This window comes from Dinoponera quadriceps, unplaced genomic scaffold (genome assembly GCF_001313825.1).
Source record: "Dinoponera quadriceps isolate SergipeBrazil2010 unplaced genomic scaffold, ASM131382v1 scaffold424, whole genome shotgun sequence".
NCBI classification, from domain to species: Eukaryota; Metazoa; Arthropoda; class Insecta; order Hymenoptera; family Formicidae; genus Dinoponera; species Dinoponera quadriceps.
In genome coordinates, this window is record NW_014554557.1 from 165,895 (window position 1) to 185,843 (window position 19,949).

Here is a 19,949-nt window from a genome sequence, read left to right on the forward strand (position 1 = left end):
CCAAACTGTAAATTACTCTAAGAATTATTACTATTTTTTAACTTGATCAATGTTAGATACTCTATTAAATTATCTATGATATCAGCACAAGAACATTTCGATTTTCTTTTCATGTTGGGAGATATTGAACCAAATCAAACGAGAGGATCAAGTCCCTCTATCGATGACCCCGCGAGCAACCGATCCAACTTGGGAAGCGTCCGTCCGTATTCCATTTGCTACCTCTCGACTCAACGTGCATACTCACTCGCGTAAAACACTGTGAATTTGTGCGACACGGTCGAGTAGTCTTTCAGAATCCGGGCTTCCAGATCGCTCGTGAACGTGTCCCAATGGTCCTCCATGATCTCGTACAGACGTCGAAACTGATCGGGCGCGGGAAACGAGAGGGGCGGTCGGACGTGAGAGAAAACGCATCGTACTTGAGTATGAGTGAAACAGAGGCAAGCGGGGGACGCTTGAAAGGAGACACCAACCTTGTCGCGGTTCCACAGCTGATTCAGTAACTTGATGAGAAAAGCGAAAGTTATGACCATCTGATAGCAGCACTCGAAGACCATCCGTCCGTTACTTCTGTGCTCGTATAACGTTAGTATCTGCGGATAAACGACACCTGTAACGACACCCGTCTGCTGCATACCGCAAAGGGCGGGTTCGGAAAACTTGAGCGATTACCTCGAACGGCAGGTAACTGATTTCGAGCACGAAGCAGCACGTCGATAAGAAGCGTTTCGCGAGCTCGCTCTGGAACGGCCAACAGCCTAGCCACGACAAGAAGATTCGATTGGTGTTGTATTCCCGAAGCACGTGTACCAGCATGACTTCTCTCCTGTAATCGCTCGTCAAGGGGGATCACGGACGGAAATGTTACGCGCGTCACGTTGCACCGCCGATGGCACAAGTTGCAACGATATCACGCGACTAGGAAATTACAGAGTGTCAAAGTACATAATACCGTCGGTCCTCGAAACTAAACCGGTAGTTAGCGTCCCGTCTATTCGAGATGCACTATTTTTCACGCATTCGGACTGACATTTGTCTTTGGTCTCAGATAGCAACGATGTATCGCGTGATTCGCGACAGGCGTATATAAGAATATAAGAATAACGATGAAAAAGTGTCCTACTCGCCCGGTGCTCGCGCCCCCTCGTCCTGTCTCGCGGTGATGTTTCGCCCCTATACTTTCCCGTCTCGCGGGAAAATATCTAATGCTAAAGTCGCCGAGAAAGCTGGCGACCGAGCTTATATTACGCTCGAGTGTAACAACTCTCGTTATTATTCAAGGATAGATGGTGAATATTTGATACTTGTCAGTAATCTCATACATTTTTAGCGAGTGTACTCGCTGCTTCGTCTTCCTCGATCAAATAATCCCCGGTAGTCTCCGAGCTATTTACAGACGCGCGTAGAAGAGATGCGTCGTGATCGCGGTTGTTACTCAGTCGTCGGCAGCGGACGAATCAGGATGCGCTTCCACGGAGATTCTCTCGGTCTTCGCGAACCGGCACGCGACCGGCCACGTTGATTGTGAACGCCGGGGGGAGATTCGATCCACGACACCGGTGAGAAGGTCGCACGATATCTTTCTGAGGTGAGCCTTCCGCAAATCGTAACGGGATTCCAGGACAGAGGCGCGAGAGAGCCGAGTGCATTGTATACGCGCATTTCAGACATAACCCACGGCACCCCGATTAACGATCGCGGCTCATTAGTGCCGATGCCTGGCAGAACCGAATGGGAAGGATTTCATGGCGGCCGGCGGTGTCACGACGGTCGTGTGGATACGCTTCACCGTAAGAATCCTTCGCGAAAGTAAACTCGAGCGAGTCGGAATCTTCATCACAACGTTGAAGCAACATTATCTTCCGATGCGAATTCATCCCTCTCGTGCTGTTTCTAATTCTATTCCACCTACCACCATCTTGAAAAATCTTAGAATTCTTAGAATAAGGCGAGGGACGCCAGGACATTCGTGGACGTCGCGTACTGGGGCGGCGTAATCCCGGGAAATCAGGTATACATTGCATTTGAATTTGTAATTGTAGTTATGTTTAATTGAGAAACGTCGGAGACACTCGGCTTACGGAGTTGATCAGTCTTTGAATGACAAGAATGCCGTGAAGTAAGACATGCCTGTTCGTACCACCTTAAATCGAGCATTATCGCGTGAGTCATTCTCGAAAGTCGTATTGGAAATCGAAGAGATTATTTATGCGCGCCTACACGCATTTACTCACCCCGGCGTAAGTCATCATTGACAACGGTAGTAATTTACCTGCAGTTAAACTGCACGGTACAATGCTCCTATAAAGAGTTATGATCATTAGGGACTTGAGTCTCGGCGAGAAAGTGTACCATTCCACTGCGTATCTGCAGAAATAATTTCCACGATTATTTCCATTCATTTTTCTTGCGGAAAATGTGTTTTGCGAGGAATTGTTCTTTTAATTACTTCATTATATATATATATATATATATATATATATATATATATATAAAAAACATCATGAAAAGTGGCAAATATTAAATAATTATAATAGAAAAGTAATGAATACACATATAATGAATTAATATTGAGATTGTGTCATAATCTATCGATCACTGTGTGTGCTCGTCGTTGATTGGTGAGCGAAAAATCGCATCGCAGATTCTTACGAAGATATATGGATGCTACGTAAAGCATACGTAAATATTAGTAGCTTGTAAAAGTTCGTTGAATTTTCAGCCGTATTTCTTTGGTTAATAGTAACGAAACAATACATTCCACTTTCAGTTAAAATATCTGTCATTGTTATTCGCTATTTTCCGTCATTTAGATAATTATCTGTAGACTCTACGTCTATAAAAAGGCTCAACAATGACTTTTATGCCAATTAAATCACCGACAGTTTGACGAACTTTCGCACAAGCCCCTAATAAATATAATTGAAAATATGAAGCAATTATTACGCTCTATGGAACACATTCTGACTTTCGTCTATTAATTTCTGACCGGAATAACACATGATCATCAATTGCAGCAACGCTCCCATAATTATGCACGTAAACCTAAACATCTCTTCCGCTTGATCTAATACATAGACGACCTATAATACATAAAAAATATTATATATCCGCATTATCTGAAGTGGAAACGATTTCACAGAATTAATGCAATAATAAACCGCAAATAATGCTAGTAGATGACGTCAGTCTCGCATCCGTTTTTGCTCGAAGTCGCACAAAGTTGAAATAAATAGATTTTACATTTTTCTAATTTCCAAACCTCGCCCGTTCATCGGGAGATGCATATTTCCATCATCGAATTTACCTTTTTATCACTACTCATCCTGCACACATAGTTACTTAACGCTAATTATTATTACTTACTCGAACTCCAATCAAACTCAGGGTTGCACCAATCAGCAACAGGAAAAATATCGCGGCTGTTTGATGCGTTGAATTCAATATATTGACAAACCTAAACATCACGATGACAGTATATATATATATATATTTTTTTTTTTTGTTCACACACACGCGTGCGCGCAAAATCTTATATTTTCACGACGGTTGATTTATATTAATATAATAATAGTCAGTTAGAGAGATATTCGAGAAAATTCGACTTACTCTAGCGCGAGTTGATATTTTCTCAAACAATCGACATATCTCCCGTATATCACACGCTCGTCGGACAAATTGAGTTCCGCGTTCACACTGTAGCCGCATTTGCTCACGTCCTGTTTCAACACGTTCTCGATTTGCTTGCTGCAGAATAAGATTCGGCTCTTACAATATTTCCCGAAAATGGTCCGAAGTATCGTTACGTTCACACGACTCACCCTACAATCGAGAACAGACAGCAGGCGTGAGTGGTACAGGTGAAATGCATCGTGTCCGCGCCCACCATGATGCTGATGCCCACGACGATGATCGCGGTGGTATAGCAAAAGATCGGTATGAAATAATCGTTCGGGTCAACGCGAAATTCAACGTCGATCGCCAAGACTCGCGGACGCGACTCGTTGAGTGGTAACACGATGTCCAGGAACACCGGTGTCAACGGTATTACCACAAACATCGACATTAGAAGGTACATCATCGCTGAAATTTCGCCGCGGGAAAAATCAACGATCCGTCACCGCCGTTGCGTTTCCGCGTCTCATCAATCGCTGATTCGGTCTTATTTATTATACTTGACTCACTTGAGTAGAAAATCGTGAACTTTCGCGACACGGTGGAATACTCCTTTAGAATCCGAATCTCCAAGTCGTCCGTAAATATATCCCAGTGCGCGTTCATGGCTTCGTACAAACGCCCAAACTGACGTCAACAATGTCTATATCAACGAGAATCTCGCCTGGATAACGATTGAAATAAAAGAAAGAAAGAAACAGAAAACACCGTTGACGAATTATCGATGCAAAATGATACGTCACTTTTCTGCTCAGTTTCACCGTTCTACCTGCACACCACACAGAAACCGAGAAAGGTTTGGGAACACTCTATATATTATATATATAAGTTATGAACTTTATACCGCTGTTTTCAAAATAAAATAGTCAATGATGCTGAAATTTTTGTTTCTACATTAATCGTCAATATTGCAGTAGTTTTTTAATTAAAGTCCCAAGTGTGATTTAGAAAAATTAAAATTAGAAGTTAAAAATAGGACATTAGCATGAAAGAATGCATATAAAAAGTGTCATTTTTAGGTGCGAATATCTCAGTTTCCGAATAGTCAATCGTCTTATAAATTGCCAATAATTATATCATATTTAAATCTATATATAGTGCAAGTTTCAACGAGTTCTGAAAAAAGAAACTCAATTTGTATTACCTTAAGTACCGTTCGGAAGATTTACCTTGTCGCGATTCCACATCTCATTCCACAGTCTCACGAGGAAAGCGGTCGTAATGACCAATTGGTAGCAACTCTCGAAGATCATTTGTGCGTCGTCGCGATGATCATAAAACATCAGTATCTGGACACAACGTTAATCCGTTGGTCCGTTCTTTTTAGCTGAAGCGACGGCACTGGTTCGAGAAATTCACGCACACTCAAGCATGAAAATCTCGTGTTTACGCTTCACACGCTTCAATATATATATATACGTAAATTTCTTGAACTAGTGCAGCCAGTTTAACTAAAAAGACCACGTGTGTCGAGTCGTATGGCCGCACAATAAAGAATCGCACTCGGAATATTACCTCGAACGGGTAGTAACTTATTTCGAGCACTAGGCAAAGGATCGGCAAAAGGGTCCTCGTCAGTTTGCTCTGGAACGGCCAAAGGCCCAAGTGCGACAGAAATATCCGGTTGGCATTGTACTCTCGCAGCACATGCTCCAGCATGATATCACGCTTTCTGTTCGAGGGCTGCGATGCGAGTGACGCGCCAAAGACACACGGGTTATCCATCGACCCTCCGCGTCCGGAGCGGTAACCAGAGTTGCGAAATTACAGTATGTCAGGACTCGTCGTTCGTTGTTTCCCTCGTTGGCAAGACTATCGTCTCAACGCTGAAATCGTTCTTATTATCCTCCCCCGGTTGTTTGTGCGCAATAGCACGGGTATACATTTTTCAGAGTAACACTTCTTACCTTCTGACATGGCAAAAATAAATGAAATAACACGTACGCGCGATATGGCGAGATCAAAAGGGAGAGAAGGAATATTCTGCGCCTTGCCGCCACATGTCACTTTATTGATTCGTTACGTCTGTCTTCCTTCCCTTCCCTTTTCTCACTATGTTTACAATTTTTGTTCACCACGATGGCCCATCGAGCGTAAAATGCGTTTTCGCGGAGGCGCCCTTTCTTTTTAATTCCTTCCTACCTTACCTCACCTAAACTCGTGCATCGGTTATGTGGTGTGCAGCATTCGTTTAAATGCCGACGCAGACGAAATCATGAGAAGCTGAGAGGGAGCACTACAAAGTCCAGTTCGTCTACTTTTTTAACGACAGGAAGGTCATGAAGTAAGATACAGCCGTCCGTACTACCTTGAATCAAGACGTGGCGATGAAATTTGCCGTTGTCGGATGAATTTGCGGATCTCTCTCTTCGTACTTACTGCGGCGTAGGTCGTCATCGACAATGGTATCATTTTGCCCGCCGTCAAAACGCACGGTACAATGCCACGGTGAAGAGTTATGATCAGCAGCGATTTCAGCCTCGGTGGAAATTCGTACCATTCCGCCGCGTATCTGGAAGAATAATTAACTCTCGGATGGGCTCGTTTTTGTCTGATCGAAAATTTGTGAAGATCTTCGTTTAAAAGTCCGGCACGCGAAAGTAATGGACACGAAATGAGTGAATGTAATCGATTTCGATCTCTAATTTTGTCGAGTAGAATTCGATAAAAAATTTGGACACTCCCGCTTTCGAGGCGGAATCGTTCTTACGCTCGGTGGAACACATCCTGGCTCTCGTCTATTAACTTTTGGCCGGAGTAACACAAGATCAGGAGCTGGAGTAACATCGCTATGACTATAAAGCCGAATCTTATCGTGTTCTCCGTCTGGTCCAATATATAAACTATCTACAATGCATTGAATATCATCGTGACTATTCAGAATTTTTTATTACACTAATTAAAACGTAGGAGTGACATGATCCCCCGAATCAAATCTCTCTCATTTCCGGGCCAAGTTTCCTAGAATGGGGACGCATGGAATATTGTTTTATTGAAATGTAAATTACTCTGCGAATTATTATTACTTTTTATCTTGATCAATGTAATTAGATACATTATTAAAAAATATATCGATATATATATTTGCATAAGAACGTTAAAATTTCCTTTCTTTTTTTGAGATACTCAACAAAATCAAAAGAGGGGATCCTATGATTCCGCTATAAAATTAATTGCTCAACCCTTACTCGAACTCCAACCACACTTATAGTCGCACCATTCATCAATAACAAGAGCAACGAAATCATTTGATAAGCGGAATTGAACGTATTAACGAACCTGCGGACGGATGATTCACGTGAATGTATTATCGCGATGTTAAGTCGCATCATTTGGTCACATATCACTTTAGCACACTAAACTGGACTTACTCCAAAGCAAGCTGATGTTTTTTCAAACATACGATATATTTCTCGTACAAAACTTGTTCGCTCGGCATATCGAAGATGTCGGGATGATCGCGTTTCTTAATCGTCTCGTTGTCATACAGTTGCGATGTTATCTCTTCCAGTTGCCGACTATAAAATAAGATATGATAGTTGGGGAACCGCTCAAAGTATCATGTATGACATTTAATTACTAATACGTACTTAATGATCGTGAATAAACTGCAAGCGTGAGCAGTAAAAGCGACGTACATGCTATCGACGCCGACCATGACTATCATGCCTAATCCGATGATGCCAACGTGATAACAAAAAATTAGTACAAAGTATTTATCCTGATCCAGCCGTAGCTCAGCGACAACCGCGAGCGTCCGTGGACGTGACTCGTTGAGAGGCCGTACGATATCCAAGAAGATCGGTACTAACGGTATCGATATAAATAACGTTGTCATACAGTAAAGCAACACTGCGACAAATTTCATAATAAGTATATGTGTTTTCCACATATGGACAAATATCGTTAGATCGATATTTCATCGGGTGAAATATTCGCTCGTTGGAATATCTTAACCCTTTTAGTGCCGGGAGCCGATATATCGGCTCCTGCTACACCGGCGAGAAGTGCCAGAGCCGATATATCGGCCCGCACCTTATAGCGCTTTATTATTCGCATTGCGAGAGATCTCTATCAAAATAAATTTAAAATACGTTATAAATAGTCTAATTTCATTACGAGAGAATTAAAATAAATAATTTTTAAATATTGCTTTTCGTTTGGTTTTTATGAGCCTTTTACCAAATCCTAGTAAAATCGGCCGGTTATCTTCGCATAAGCACCTCTTTTTCGCCCGGCACTAAAAGGGTTAATCAAGTGAAGCAGGCCGCAAAAGTTTCATGACATTTAACACATTATAAACCTACACTTAAATTTGTCAAAAATATGAGGCGTATGAGGCTTGTGTGTGAAAGTTATAAGAAATATTATAACATATTTTTTTTTTTAATCTCAAGTAACATAAAGATATCTAAAGATATAAACAAAATTATACAAAAATCTACATACATTATTATGAGAAGAACGTCTAATACGTATGATTTAATTTTTAATTGCTCTATGATATATCTAAGGTCTGTCAAAGTCCATACAAAGTAATAAATCTTTAATATTTCCTTGTAAGTGGCAGAATTTTTTTATACTTGTATTTGATAAGCGAACATGTATATCATTTTACTCACACGAGTAAAATATTGTAAATTTTTGTGATGCGACGGTGTAGTCTTTGAGAATTCGAACTTCCGACTCGCTCGTGAATATATTCCAATGGTTTTCTATGGCTTCGTATAGATGTCGAATCTGGCCGTAACGACATAACGACGACAAAGAAATAACACGAAAAAGAAAACGATTTATCATCTGAATTTCTTGAAGATAACAATCGGGGAACTCACTGAAATGGAAAATATCATTCTCACTGAGCTTACTTTGTCGCTGTTACAAATCTCATTGACCAGCTTCCCGATGAAGATAGTCAACAGGACGCACTGATAACAGCCTTCGAAAAGTACTTGTGCGTCGTTCCAGTGATCATATATCATTAACACCTAAACACAACGTTATCACGTTATCACGGTCCACAGTAATATCAAATTAAAATACGTCAAGATCAGTCAAAATCATCGCATGTTACCTCCATCGGGGAGTAACAGATGTCAATTAAGAGATAACAGAATGGTAACAGGCGTCTCATGACTCTACTCTGAAACGGCCAAAGACCCAACCACGATAAGAACACCCTGTTGAGATTGTATTCTCGCATCACGTGCACCAGCATTGTATCCCGTTCAAGAGCTGCGATGCGAGTGAGACGCGTTTCATCTATTAACCTTCCGTATTCTGAGTGGTAACGAGAATTATAAAATTACAATCTGTTAAGAATCGTCGCTCGTTGTTTCCGAACAAGATCGTCACAAAACTGAAATTACTCTTATTCCTCCTTCTTCCTTCAGTATTGCACGTAACGGCGCATTTTTTATATATTTTTCAGAGTGACACTTATTCTTTGACGTGCAGCACGGGCAAAAACACATCGAATAACATATAAGCGATATAATATGAGGGTGAGAACGAACATCCCCTGCCTTGCTAGCACACATCACTTTATTGATCTGTTGTGTCTACTGTTCTTTTCTTTTTTCTACTATACTTACAATTTTCTCAGCATGTACCACGATTGCTTATTATGAGCGCGAATGCGTTTTAGCGGGGGTACTATTTATACTACTCCCTTTCTACCTCACTTCGCCTCGTTTCGTGCATCGGTTACATGGCGTGTGTAACATTTGTTTAGGTGTCGATGCAGGCAAAAACGTGATGCACAGAGAGGTAGTATTACAAAGTTGAATTCGTCTGCTTTTTTAACGACAAGTAGGTCATGAAGTGCAACTTGCGTCATATATGTCAAAGATGGTTTTGCACTTCCCACTCCCTTGTATTTTGTCATTTGTTAGAAAATAAACGAAATATGAGCGATGTGTCGACTTACCTCCGTAGCCAACCAGCCGTGGTCTCCCTTGTGCAGTTAATTTTAAACGTTACAAATTATTGATTTTCCTAACGATAACAGATAATAATAACGTTTGGAATTATCCGTATATCCAGTTACTGAAAGACCCGGGTAGCACAAATTCAGCTCCTTGTATGTCGTGTTTTAGCGCGGTCGTTGGTGGACGCGGGCGTTTAAAGTCCTCTCAGCGGACAACGCGCGGACGTGCTCTGACGGAATTGCTACCCACGAGATCCGTGTTGGTCGCATTGTTTAGTTACTTCGCGATTACTTCGTACTACATCGCGATTGCTCGCGCGAATATACTTGTACGTTTGCAGTTCCACACAGGATATACGGAGAGACGACGTACGCGGATATCCTCTTCTCGAAACACGCGCACATAATAAACATCGTAGTGTGACATCCCGTATATAAATGTCTGGTATTTTTCGCCCGTCACAGCATTAATAAAATTGTCTATATCTGAATGACCGAACCGAATTGACCTATATCTGAACTTTTTTATTTAGAATTACTTTGGAAACAAATTCTAAAAGTTTGTCGATCTCTTCGCGACCATATTATATATATGTGTGTGTGTGTGTGTGTGAAACGATGAAGAAGGGTGACGCACGTACACACGACGCACGTATGTATCCAAATCAGCGTTCCTCTTAATTTTTTTTATTAAAATCTTTATTTTCTGTGTTTCGTAGCGTTCTCCTAAATAATAATTAACGTAACTTAACGTGAAATCATGGTGTGATAGAGAGAGAGAGAGAGAGAAAGAGAGAGAGAGAGAGAGAGAGAGAAAATATAATGCTCGATATATTAGAATTATGGAAACTTTCACTCAAGTTGGTAAATGGTACGATATATAAATGGAGCAGATTTAGGATACGTAGAGTAATCTTAAGATTATAAATCGACAATGAGAACGACACGACCGATTAACAAAAATGGATCGATCGCTCGACTGACCGATGACTCGGCAATTATACGCAATTAGGGCGATATAGACAGAGATGGTGGTGATTGTGTGTTTTAATTTATGGGGTTTAGACTCGAGGAATATCGTCCACGTCGAGAAAGTGACGGCGTCTCGGAAAAAAGAAAAAAAGAAAGAGAGAAAGCGAGAGAGAGAGAGAGAAAGGGCATTTCCGCGTAAAAACAGAACAGGGGCGATTTTCGCTTGAAGATGCGTGATATAAATCCGGAAACGAGAGAGAGAGAGAGAGAGAAAGAGAGGGCGGAGGAGAGAGAGAGATCAGCTGCGGCTTCTCTCGACGCGTACGACACACACGCTGCTTCGATCCGAAAGTCTATACCCTCTCGTCAGAGAATATTACAATATGAGAGTTAAGTCATACCAATATACTTAACACGATACACAAAGTTTACATCCCGAGTATTAAATGGATTAACGATCAAATACCACGGTTCAAGCGAAACGGGGGGGAGGGGGATAACTCGACATTAGAATACGGATCGGCAACCAGGTACATATGTATGTGGATCTCTTTTGAAAATTTTTACCCAATTTCCAAATACGCCTCGCACTTTTTTTTTTCGTCGAGCCTCACTCACTCGCTCATGTTCCGCGTGAACCGGGTGCTCTCCCTTGAGAAACGGAAGTAAAAAAGAAAAAAAAAAAAAAAGAAACAAGAACATTTTGTCGTTAAATCGATTCGTATTTCACTTAAAAACGACAACGGATAATAAACAGATATATCCATATCGACATAATAAATCGTATAGAACAAACGAACTGGAAGAAACTTTAGACGAAATACTATTTTTGCCACAAATACAAATACATCCATCTTTCCGGATCGTTGCCCTCGCACGAGGATGACAATGGTAATTTCACGATGCTCTCGTGAATGTGGAAATACAGAAAATTCCCGTTCAATGCGGATAAATTCGCTCGATAAATACCTCTCGTTCATTATGCTCACGAATCGAAGTCTCGCGTGAAAGATACATTTTGTTACAGATGTAATATGTATGTGTGTGTTACGTGTGCGTGTGTGTACGTGTGTGTGGAAGAAAAGAACGTTCAAGTTCCGCTTCGTTTCTTTTTTATCAGTCTTCAAATAGATCGCTTTGAATATAACGTAACGTCGTTATGACTATGCCGCCGCTGCACACAATCTAAAGGTTCGAAAAGTGTATTCCACAGTCGCACAGTGACATCCGGCTAGTTCTCCAACGTTTTCTACGGTTTTCCCTCCTTCTTTCTTTCTTTCGTTTTATACACACGTTTCTCGTATACAAATAAAAACAAAATATACAATCCCGGACGAATTCCGACGCACGCCGGCGGGATCGTCTTCTCTCACTTATCACGCATCTCTCGTTCCTTTTTCATTCGTGGTTGATTGAATTAATCCGAACGAATCGCAGGCATAACATCCCGTCGATCTTATATACCGAGACGCCGAGAGACCGTTCGGAAATACCGCCAAGAAGAATATACCGGCAAGTGTCGAATGTTCTACGAAAATGAGGGGGTCTTAACGATATTTGTAGCAAAAATATACATGTCACATTACTCCCCGCGATCATATACGATTATACAAAAAGAAAAACTTAACAGAGACGGGAACGAAGAAGAGTTTTGGCAAAGAAGAACATAACGTTTATAACGAACGTCGAACAACCAGTTACTCAGTGTCAAACGGGCGCGGCTGTACAAATTGTGATAACCCACTGACAACGAGCTCGATGATCGCACATCTACACTTAAGAATCTATTATTTATATGACGATACTGCTCATACGATTTCCTCACAAACGAGCGTCAACGGTACCGCGAACGAAACTAATGATCCACGCTACTTGATTCAGATTATACCAATAATCATGTGTACCGATACAGTATGTACATGCGTTATTTGCCAAATAACATATGTACTGCTCCATCTCCATACGATTTTACGCTTCTCCTTTACCTCAATGAGAGCGAACGCACGCTAATGATTCAGAGACGCATATCAGTAACATTATCAAAGTAACGATACCTGAAACGAGAGCCCCTCGAGTACAACTGTTCAATCAGCCATTATTGTAATACTGGCAATATTTACAAGAAAAGACAAAATAAGATGCATATTTTCGGATTTTTACGGGAAACGATGATAATCGTTCGCAATTAGCGTGACGGCAGAAAAAAACTACACTTATGATCACGTAGGAAGATGAAGCACGAGGAACAGAATGCGCGTGTGTGTGTGTGTGTGTATATATATGTACGTGTTGTGTACGTGTATGTGTGTGTATTTGTGTGAATGTGCGCGTGTATGCGAATCAATGGAGGATGTGTACTTTTATGTATGTATGTACGAAACAAATTGCATAGATGCTCAAAAGTGCGATACAAATTCGGAGAGTGTTAAAGCAACTACGAATCAATCATTGTAATTTACACAGTTTCTGCAACGTAAGTTTCGTGACGTGATACAAAAATTAAACGCCTAACTGCGACAAATCTATTACAGTATTTTCTTCCCCTTTTTTCGTGTGAAAACAGACGTCGGGTGTATCTCGCGTACGACCTGATAGCGAAAATTAGAGTCGTCAAAGTTATTAGCGTTACGATATTCCGTTGTTAATTCTAATGGACAAATTCGCTTCAGAAGCGTCAAGTTTGGCCATTTAGTCGTCGCGCGAACGATGGCTGATTATGGCGGTGCGCATAAAATCATATGTAGCATCGTTTCGAAACAGTTCCTCCATTGTGAACAATTGCGAGAATTATTAACATCAATTGTTAATCGATGTGTACACGATAAATGCATTATTGTAAACAATATATAATCGAGTGATCGGCGAAAACAATAATTTTATCGCTGTTGATTATTATCATTTGCAAGGGACCAACTCTTCGAAAACAAATTTGCGCATAAGAATTAATTAATTCCGTCAGATAATATTCAGCTCGCTCATCTTCTATTAAGAAAAATTACAGCTCGTCTATACGGTCACAACGTTTTATAAAATAGAGAATTGCGACGCATCGGAAACAATAGATTTAAATATCGCGAATTAAGATGAAACACACAACCAAAACTTTCAAGCTTCTCCCATTACGTTTGTGCCTTCTGGTAAAAAGACTCTAAAGAGTACTTCTTGCATTATATACATCTATACATCTTTCGAATTCCTATACTCGATTGAATGTTACGACAGGATATATGATATTATGTTATAGAAAGTTACAAGCAATCCCGACGACATTGCAAAAGAAAGGAACCCGAGATAATGAAATTCTCCTCGATATTTCGCTACTTGAGAAAGAAAACGCGCACGACTTTACGATACCTATACATTAGTAGTATCTGCCTCGTTCCTACGTTCTAAGTAAAAGATGAACATGCATATTAATTGCTGCATTGTATACGATACAAGCATTACAAGGCTCTACGTCTCACCTAATCTAACAATGTTGCGGAATACGCTATTTGCCGAATGTAAAAAAATATTGCTTCTTGTGTCAAAAATCTGACTCGATTACTGTTTATACAGAAAATTAGCTTTACGAAACACATTTAATTGCAAGTCTGTAAAGTTCGCTAAAACTTTCGTGACTTCTATGATCATGTACTCTCTAGAGCCTCCCGATATGAAGCTATACTTTATTTACCCTATTTAGTCATTTCGTTTCCAATTAAATTTGTTGAGAAACGCTTTGGTTGTGCACTCGCGTAATATATATCGCTTATGAGATACTTGGCTGAAAATAGTTTCGAGAGAAAAAAAAAAAACAAGAAGAAAGAAAGAAATTAAGTGACATTCACCTTTCTTGCCACCGAATTGCACAAAACATCCGTATTTTTTCGTAGGAAAAAAAGAATGCGGTACTTATAATAAAATAATGAAAGAAACACTTAAAAATCTCTCCAGTATTATTAATCTAAAAATGCTAACTATAATCTCCTCCCGTTAAAAAGACAGGAAGCACGATTGCGCAAACGCATTTTTCAGAATATTTATACTGTTTCGCACGTACAACATATGCATCCTTGAGAAAGTACTAAAATTACTATGTCGTTCATAACAATTGGGGATTCTCAGTCAAAACATAAGAATCAATTCCAGATGAAATGATACCTTACATTTACCAATACAATTACCGGTCTAATCGTTAATGACCGAAAATTTGTAGATACGAAAACCAAAACTGCACGGCAGCCTTTTTAGCCATCAAAGGAATTATACGTTAGATTAATTCAATATCTTAAGTTACCTAGTTACTGTTGTGTTTGTGTATCAAATCATTATCATAACAATTACTTGTTGGGCACACACCGAATTAAAGTCTCATCTGTAAGCACGTGTCATTTTTTTCGGTACGATTCGGTAACCGCTGTTCATTAGCCATCCTCTTTCGGGGGCGTGAACCAACCTGCCGGAAAGCACAAGATGAAGCGGTCGAACGAATAACACGGGAGGACGCAGGACGAAGTAAAACGGACTCACCATTCTTTTCATGTATTTGTACAAGAGACTTGAATGACTGTTGGGCACGTGCCAAACTGTATTGGCCTTGTCCACCGCACACTTTGCCAGCACCACCTGATCCTTGGAACTGTATACGCGCTTTGCCCTTCACTAACGTTGCCGAAATCTGCATTATAACAGCTTCCACTGTGTATGCCGAACTCCATCCTTGTTTCGTAAGAAGCTCCATACAAATGGCGCCTCCTACGAGAACATACCCGCCAGAAATGATGGGATGCACAACTCTCACGAATGGAGGCTCGAATGGATAAGTTTCCTGCGAGGACAATTTGTCGATTAGATATCCGAGAAGAGCACCAAAAGCGAACCTGCCCGAAATCTAACGTCACACAAACCGAGAGTTCACACTTTGGTTTGTACAAATACCTTAAAAAGCATGTTGAGTAGAATACTGTCTTTGCCCTCTTTCTCTTTTAGAAGAATGAGATCGCTATGAAGTGGTGAATCAGGATCTACACACATCAACCTGATATTCCATTCGTACAAACTGTCATTTACTAGTTCTATGCTATACATTCCTGGAAAAGGAAACGCAAGAATGCAATATAACGAGCGAGATACAGAATACACGTCGCAACTTGAAACGGTTGCAAGGATGTAGCGTACCTTTTTTAAAGCTGTCACTTCGATAAATATCACGTAGTTCCTTCATGAGTCTATCAGTGGCTTGTACGCTTCCGCAAACAGATCCTTTTAAATAGTCTTGTCTCTGATTCTGTCTCAACCTTTCCAACGTCGCAAGATGCTCCAAATCCATTTCCTCGCCCTGCAACCGTCGGAAGTCACAGGATAACAGCAAATGCGATATCCGCGGTTGAATCGATGCCAAGTTCTTTCTTTACCTTACTCTTGGCATTGGCATCTCCCTCATCCATGTCCAGGTGGAGGTCTTCCTCAGTCTCGCTCTCTTCGTCCTCGTCGAAGTCATCAACGTCCTCAGCGTCCATTCTCTGCGCCACGGCTTCGTTCGGTCCTCCCAAACGTAAAGGATCCAAAGCCGTTCTGAGTCTTTCGACGTCCGGTGGTTCTGGTAACGAGTGTAGTCTGCATAGTTCCTTCAGAAGGATCCCGACTTGGTTGATTACATGGTTGTCGCGGCCTGTCGTGTTGCTTAAAATTTGTACAGCGTTCGTAACACTAGTTTCCTCGGACTCAGCGAACCAGACCGGCGGTGTAGAAGGATAGGTTTCCTACATAAACATTATCAACATTGATGCAGCTGCACACTGTAGACGTCGGTGTACACAGGGAAACGACATTTGCGATGATTATACCGAGAAATAAAATATATATATATATAAAGAGGAAACCGACCTTACATCATCAAAATTTTACAAGTGGAGCTCCAAGACGCGATAATTAACTTTCCCATACACGCACGCGAGCGCGCACGCACACAGCAGCACACATACCGCACACCTGACATCTATCGCGCAATCGGTAAATGATGTACGAAAGATGCAGCACGCACCGCACGAGGGACAACACGCGTTAAAAGAGGAGAGGAGAAGCAGAAGAAAAGAGTGAGATCGCAGCCGATTGCCATGGTCTCCGTGGTGACACCATACGTTGCGTACCACGTGTGTTACGCCTGCGAGACGGAATCAAATCCGCCTCGCAATTAAGTTGCAATCGATGTATGCGGAATCGTAACCGATCGAGCACGACACATTGTGTGCGAAGATTTACAATCTCCTTTTTCTTTGTCTGTCTCACACACACGCGCGCTCTCTCTCTCTCCTCCATTCTCTCCGTCTCTACATCCTAACGATGATATTAATACATACGGCATCATTAATTGCCTAGCAGTTCCGGTTCAAGCGTTTTCGGCCTGAGCGCGTCCTGTTTAAATATACCCGTGCGTTAGAATCGATTGTAATAAAGAAGAAAAAAAAGAGTAAGCGCTCTTCAATCAACAGTCACGACGCGAACATCTGAGCACGAGACGCGATGTCGCTTGGAGAACGCATGAATCGCGGGGAGGGGGATGGAGCCGATGAGGGTGATCGAAGAACGTCGCGTGCGACGACCCTTTAAAATCCCCGACAGAAAACGCGTAACGTCCCACACGAGGGGGGGAGAGAGAGAAGCTCGTTTTCTGTCCACGGCAAGCATCGACATTTACCGCTTATTGTTAATCCGGCAAACACGAATCCCTGGCGTTCGCGGCAAAGCGACAATGTCGAGAAAAAATCAATGGCACCGACGACATCAAGACGATCGGCCTACCGGAGGAAAACAGGTAGTAACGAAAGCAGCGTGAAATCAGTACCGTTAAGGAGCGGGTCCTGTCAATAGGACCCAAACAGCAGGTACCGAGTCATTGTTTCTTTGTCCAACTATTTGAGACGAACGTCTCAGCGAGCCGAAGGTCTGCCGGTGTCTCCAGTCCAGGATGATGGGTGCACGGTGGAGCAACGGGGGCGTTAGGAAGCGACGAACGAAGCAACGAGTAAGAAGGGACTAACGCGGACAGACGCACGTATGGACGGACGCGAAAACAAGGACAGCGTTTAATCGGCACTCGCGTACATTCTCGCGGTTCCACTTACTGTGATGTTGGCGTGTATTTCGTACTTCTTCCCATTTTTACCGACGAACCTGCAGCTGAGCTCGTCCACGCTCGCGGACATTATCTGAAACCTCTCATGGCTCTTGGGGAAGACGGATTCGAGCGTTTTGATTTCCTGCTTGAGGGTGTTCAGACAAGCCATTTGCGGAATGGCGTGTAGTAGGAGAGCTGCGCCCCGAATCCCACGGCGTTTTACCGTCCGCCCGGACGAAATTACGACGGATCCCCGAGGTGTGTGTAACACGACGATCCCGATGACTACCCAACAAAATGGCGACTGGCCCGAGGTACCCTCGGCTAGTCTCGTGCGAGTTCACTCGCGGCGTCGTACTTCGCGCTTCAACTTAGGTGAGCCTTTTGATCGAACGTACCTCTACATATTCGTGCATCGTGACGCGAGTCCTCTCCGATACGTTCCTTCTAATCGCCGTTTTTGCGCTGCGTTCTGAAAACGATTGCCCAACCATCGAGCAGTGTGGGGTCCTAGACGGTTCCATCCCACCGCCCCTTTGTACGCATGCGTCAACATACGTCACTCTACGGACATTAAAGGTACAATTTTATGATAGCGTCGAGCGTCAGAGCCAATCAGCAGACAATAGGTTGTCTGCTGATTGGCTCTGACGCTCGACGCTACCATGAAATTCTATCTTTACAGATTCGTATTTTAGATACAGTACAGGACGCTTAATGGGGCGAAATGCAATTTTTTATATTATTGATCTTTTCATATCGATTATTGTATAAAAATATCTTAAACGTTATTACTTTGTGTATATCGGAACAATAATTGTAATAAATGAGTTTTTACAAAAAAAAACTTTTCCTCTCCCTCTATTTTACAATCATTGCGTTTTTTTCTTACAAGAGCCCTAATAGTATTCAATATTTCAGTGGCCGACATTCGTAGACTATGTTTACACGGCAACGTTAATCTAGTTGCAACCGTACTCTAGTAATCTAGTAACAACCGTAATTAGTGAACTCTTGCATCTGATTGGTATATCCTTTTAAATCTAAAAATATATTCCAATTAAATGCAAGAGTTCATTAACTATGGTAATTACTAAACCGGATTACCATTAACACGTAGTCATAGTCGGACTTTATATTTAAGACTGTCTTATCTTCAGATACTTCGCAGCCAATGAAATGAGCTGTACAGCATCTGAAAATAAATTAAAGACGGTTTTATATATATAAGATCCGACTATGAATATCCGAAGGAAACCTCCCCACTACCGAATGACTGTCTCCTTTGATTGTGATATTCTTTTAGATCCGCGATAAATCGAAAAAGAGCGTTCCAATGACAGTAAGCACTCATTCAATCGTTGTTTCCTGAACATAGCCTTTGTTACCAGTAGAATTTATGATAGGGAGTTTTTGCAATAACATCTTTAAGATACGGTGGGCGCTAAAATGCGCTCTTGTTGTTCAGGAGTACAGCTAAAAAGAACAGACCACATGTAATTCCGAACATTTCCAAACTTTCGCTCACGACATAAACCGAAATCAGTGTACTACCCCCTTCTGCTAAAATCATTAACTACCCCTCGCAAAAAACTCCGTCAAGATATTCTTAAGTCTATGTTACAAATGGTCTGATTTCTGTTCTTGAACTGAGTTGCACTTTTTAAAATGTTAGAATAAGACAAGTATATAACTTAACGTTGAAGGGAGAAGGAACGAATTTCCAGTGTAGCTCTATATGTAATTCAAGAACAGAATACAGATCTAAAGAGTAAGTTTAAATAGCAATGGATAACTGCGAAACTGTGTGTTGTTTATTGCAATTTATTATTAATTTGGATGCTCCTTGAAAAAGTAAGAATATTAATAAGGAAACGAAAAATAAGATGATGGAAAAAGTTTTACATTTCTGTAGATATGAGGCAAAATTTTGGCGCTCATAGAAGGCTGTTTACGTATTTCAAAACAAATGGTCTAGAAAATTTTTTTAAATTTACAAGAATGTTGGTATAACAATTGATACTTTACACGATCTTTTTCTAAAATCAAAGCTATACAAAAAAGTCATAGCTTCTGTCAACAGAAATTTGTATTACTGTTATATATAGTACGGAAAATTACAATTATATTTATTTTGTAAATTTTGTAACCTTATATATATATATATATATATTCATTTTTTTTAATATTCAATAATACATTATTACAAATTTTACTTTGTTTTTCTAGTTTCTTTACAAAAATAATGTTACAACTACGACTGTTTTATTT

General features: G+C 41.1%; 2 protein-coding genes across 2 annotated transcripts; both read right to left on the minus strand.

Annotated features, from left to right (window-relative positions):
- Positions 1-2,092: 2,092 nt before the first annotated feature.
- LOC106751997 lies at positions 2,093-8,896 on the minus strand. The gene is given in 18 exon segments (XM_014633338.1): positions 2,093-2,146; positions 2,238-2,370; positions 2,950-3,086; positions 3,370-3,460; positions 3,613-3,750; positions 3,825-4,086; positions 4,188-4,305; positions 4,848-4,967; positions 5,194-5,361; positions 5,949-6,023; positions 6,025-6,190; positions 6,389-6,525; positions 6,867-6,957; positions 7,050-7,196; positions 7,269-7,530; positions 8,301-8,418; positions 8,547-8,666; positions 8,753-8,896. Coding segments are annotated over 18 exon segments (2,481 nt in total).
- A 2,489-nt stretch (positions 8,897-11,385) lies between these two features.
- Positions 11,386-18,187, minus strand: LOC106752038 (ubiquitin-conjugating enzyme E2 Q2). The gene is made up of 6 exons (XM_014633409.1): positions 17,686-18,187; positions 15,976-16,323; positions 15,740-15,899; positions 15,500-15,651; positions 15,092-15,389; positions 11,386-15,017 (listed from the first exon to the last, which is right to left on the minus strand). Exons 1-6 carry the CDS (start codon positions 17,845-17,847, stop codon positions 14,986-14,988), a joined length of 1,152 nt encoding a protein of 383 aa, XP_014488895.1. The 5' UTR covers positions 17,848-18,187; the 3' UTR covers positions 11,386-14,985.
- Between the last annotated feature and the right edge of the window lie 1,762 nt (positions 18,188-19,949).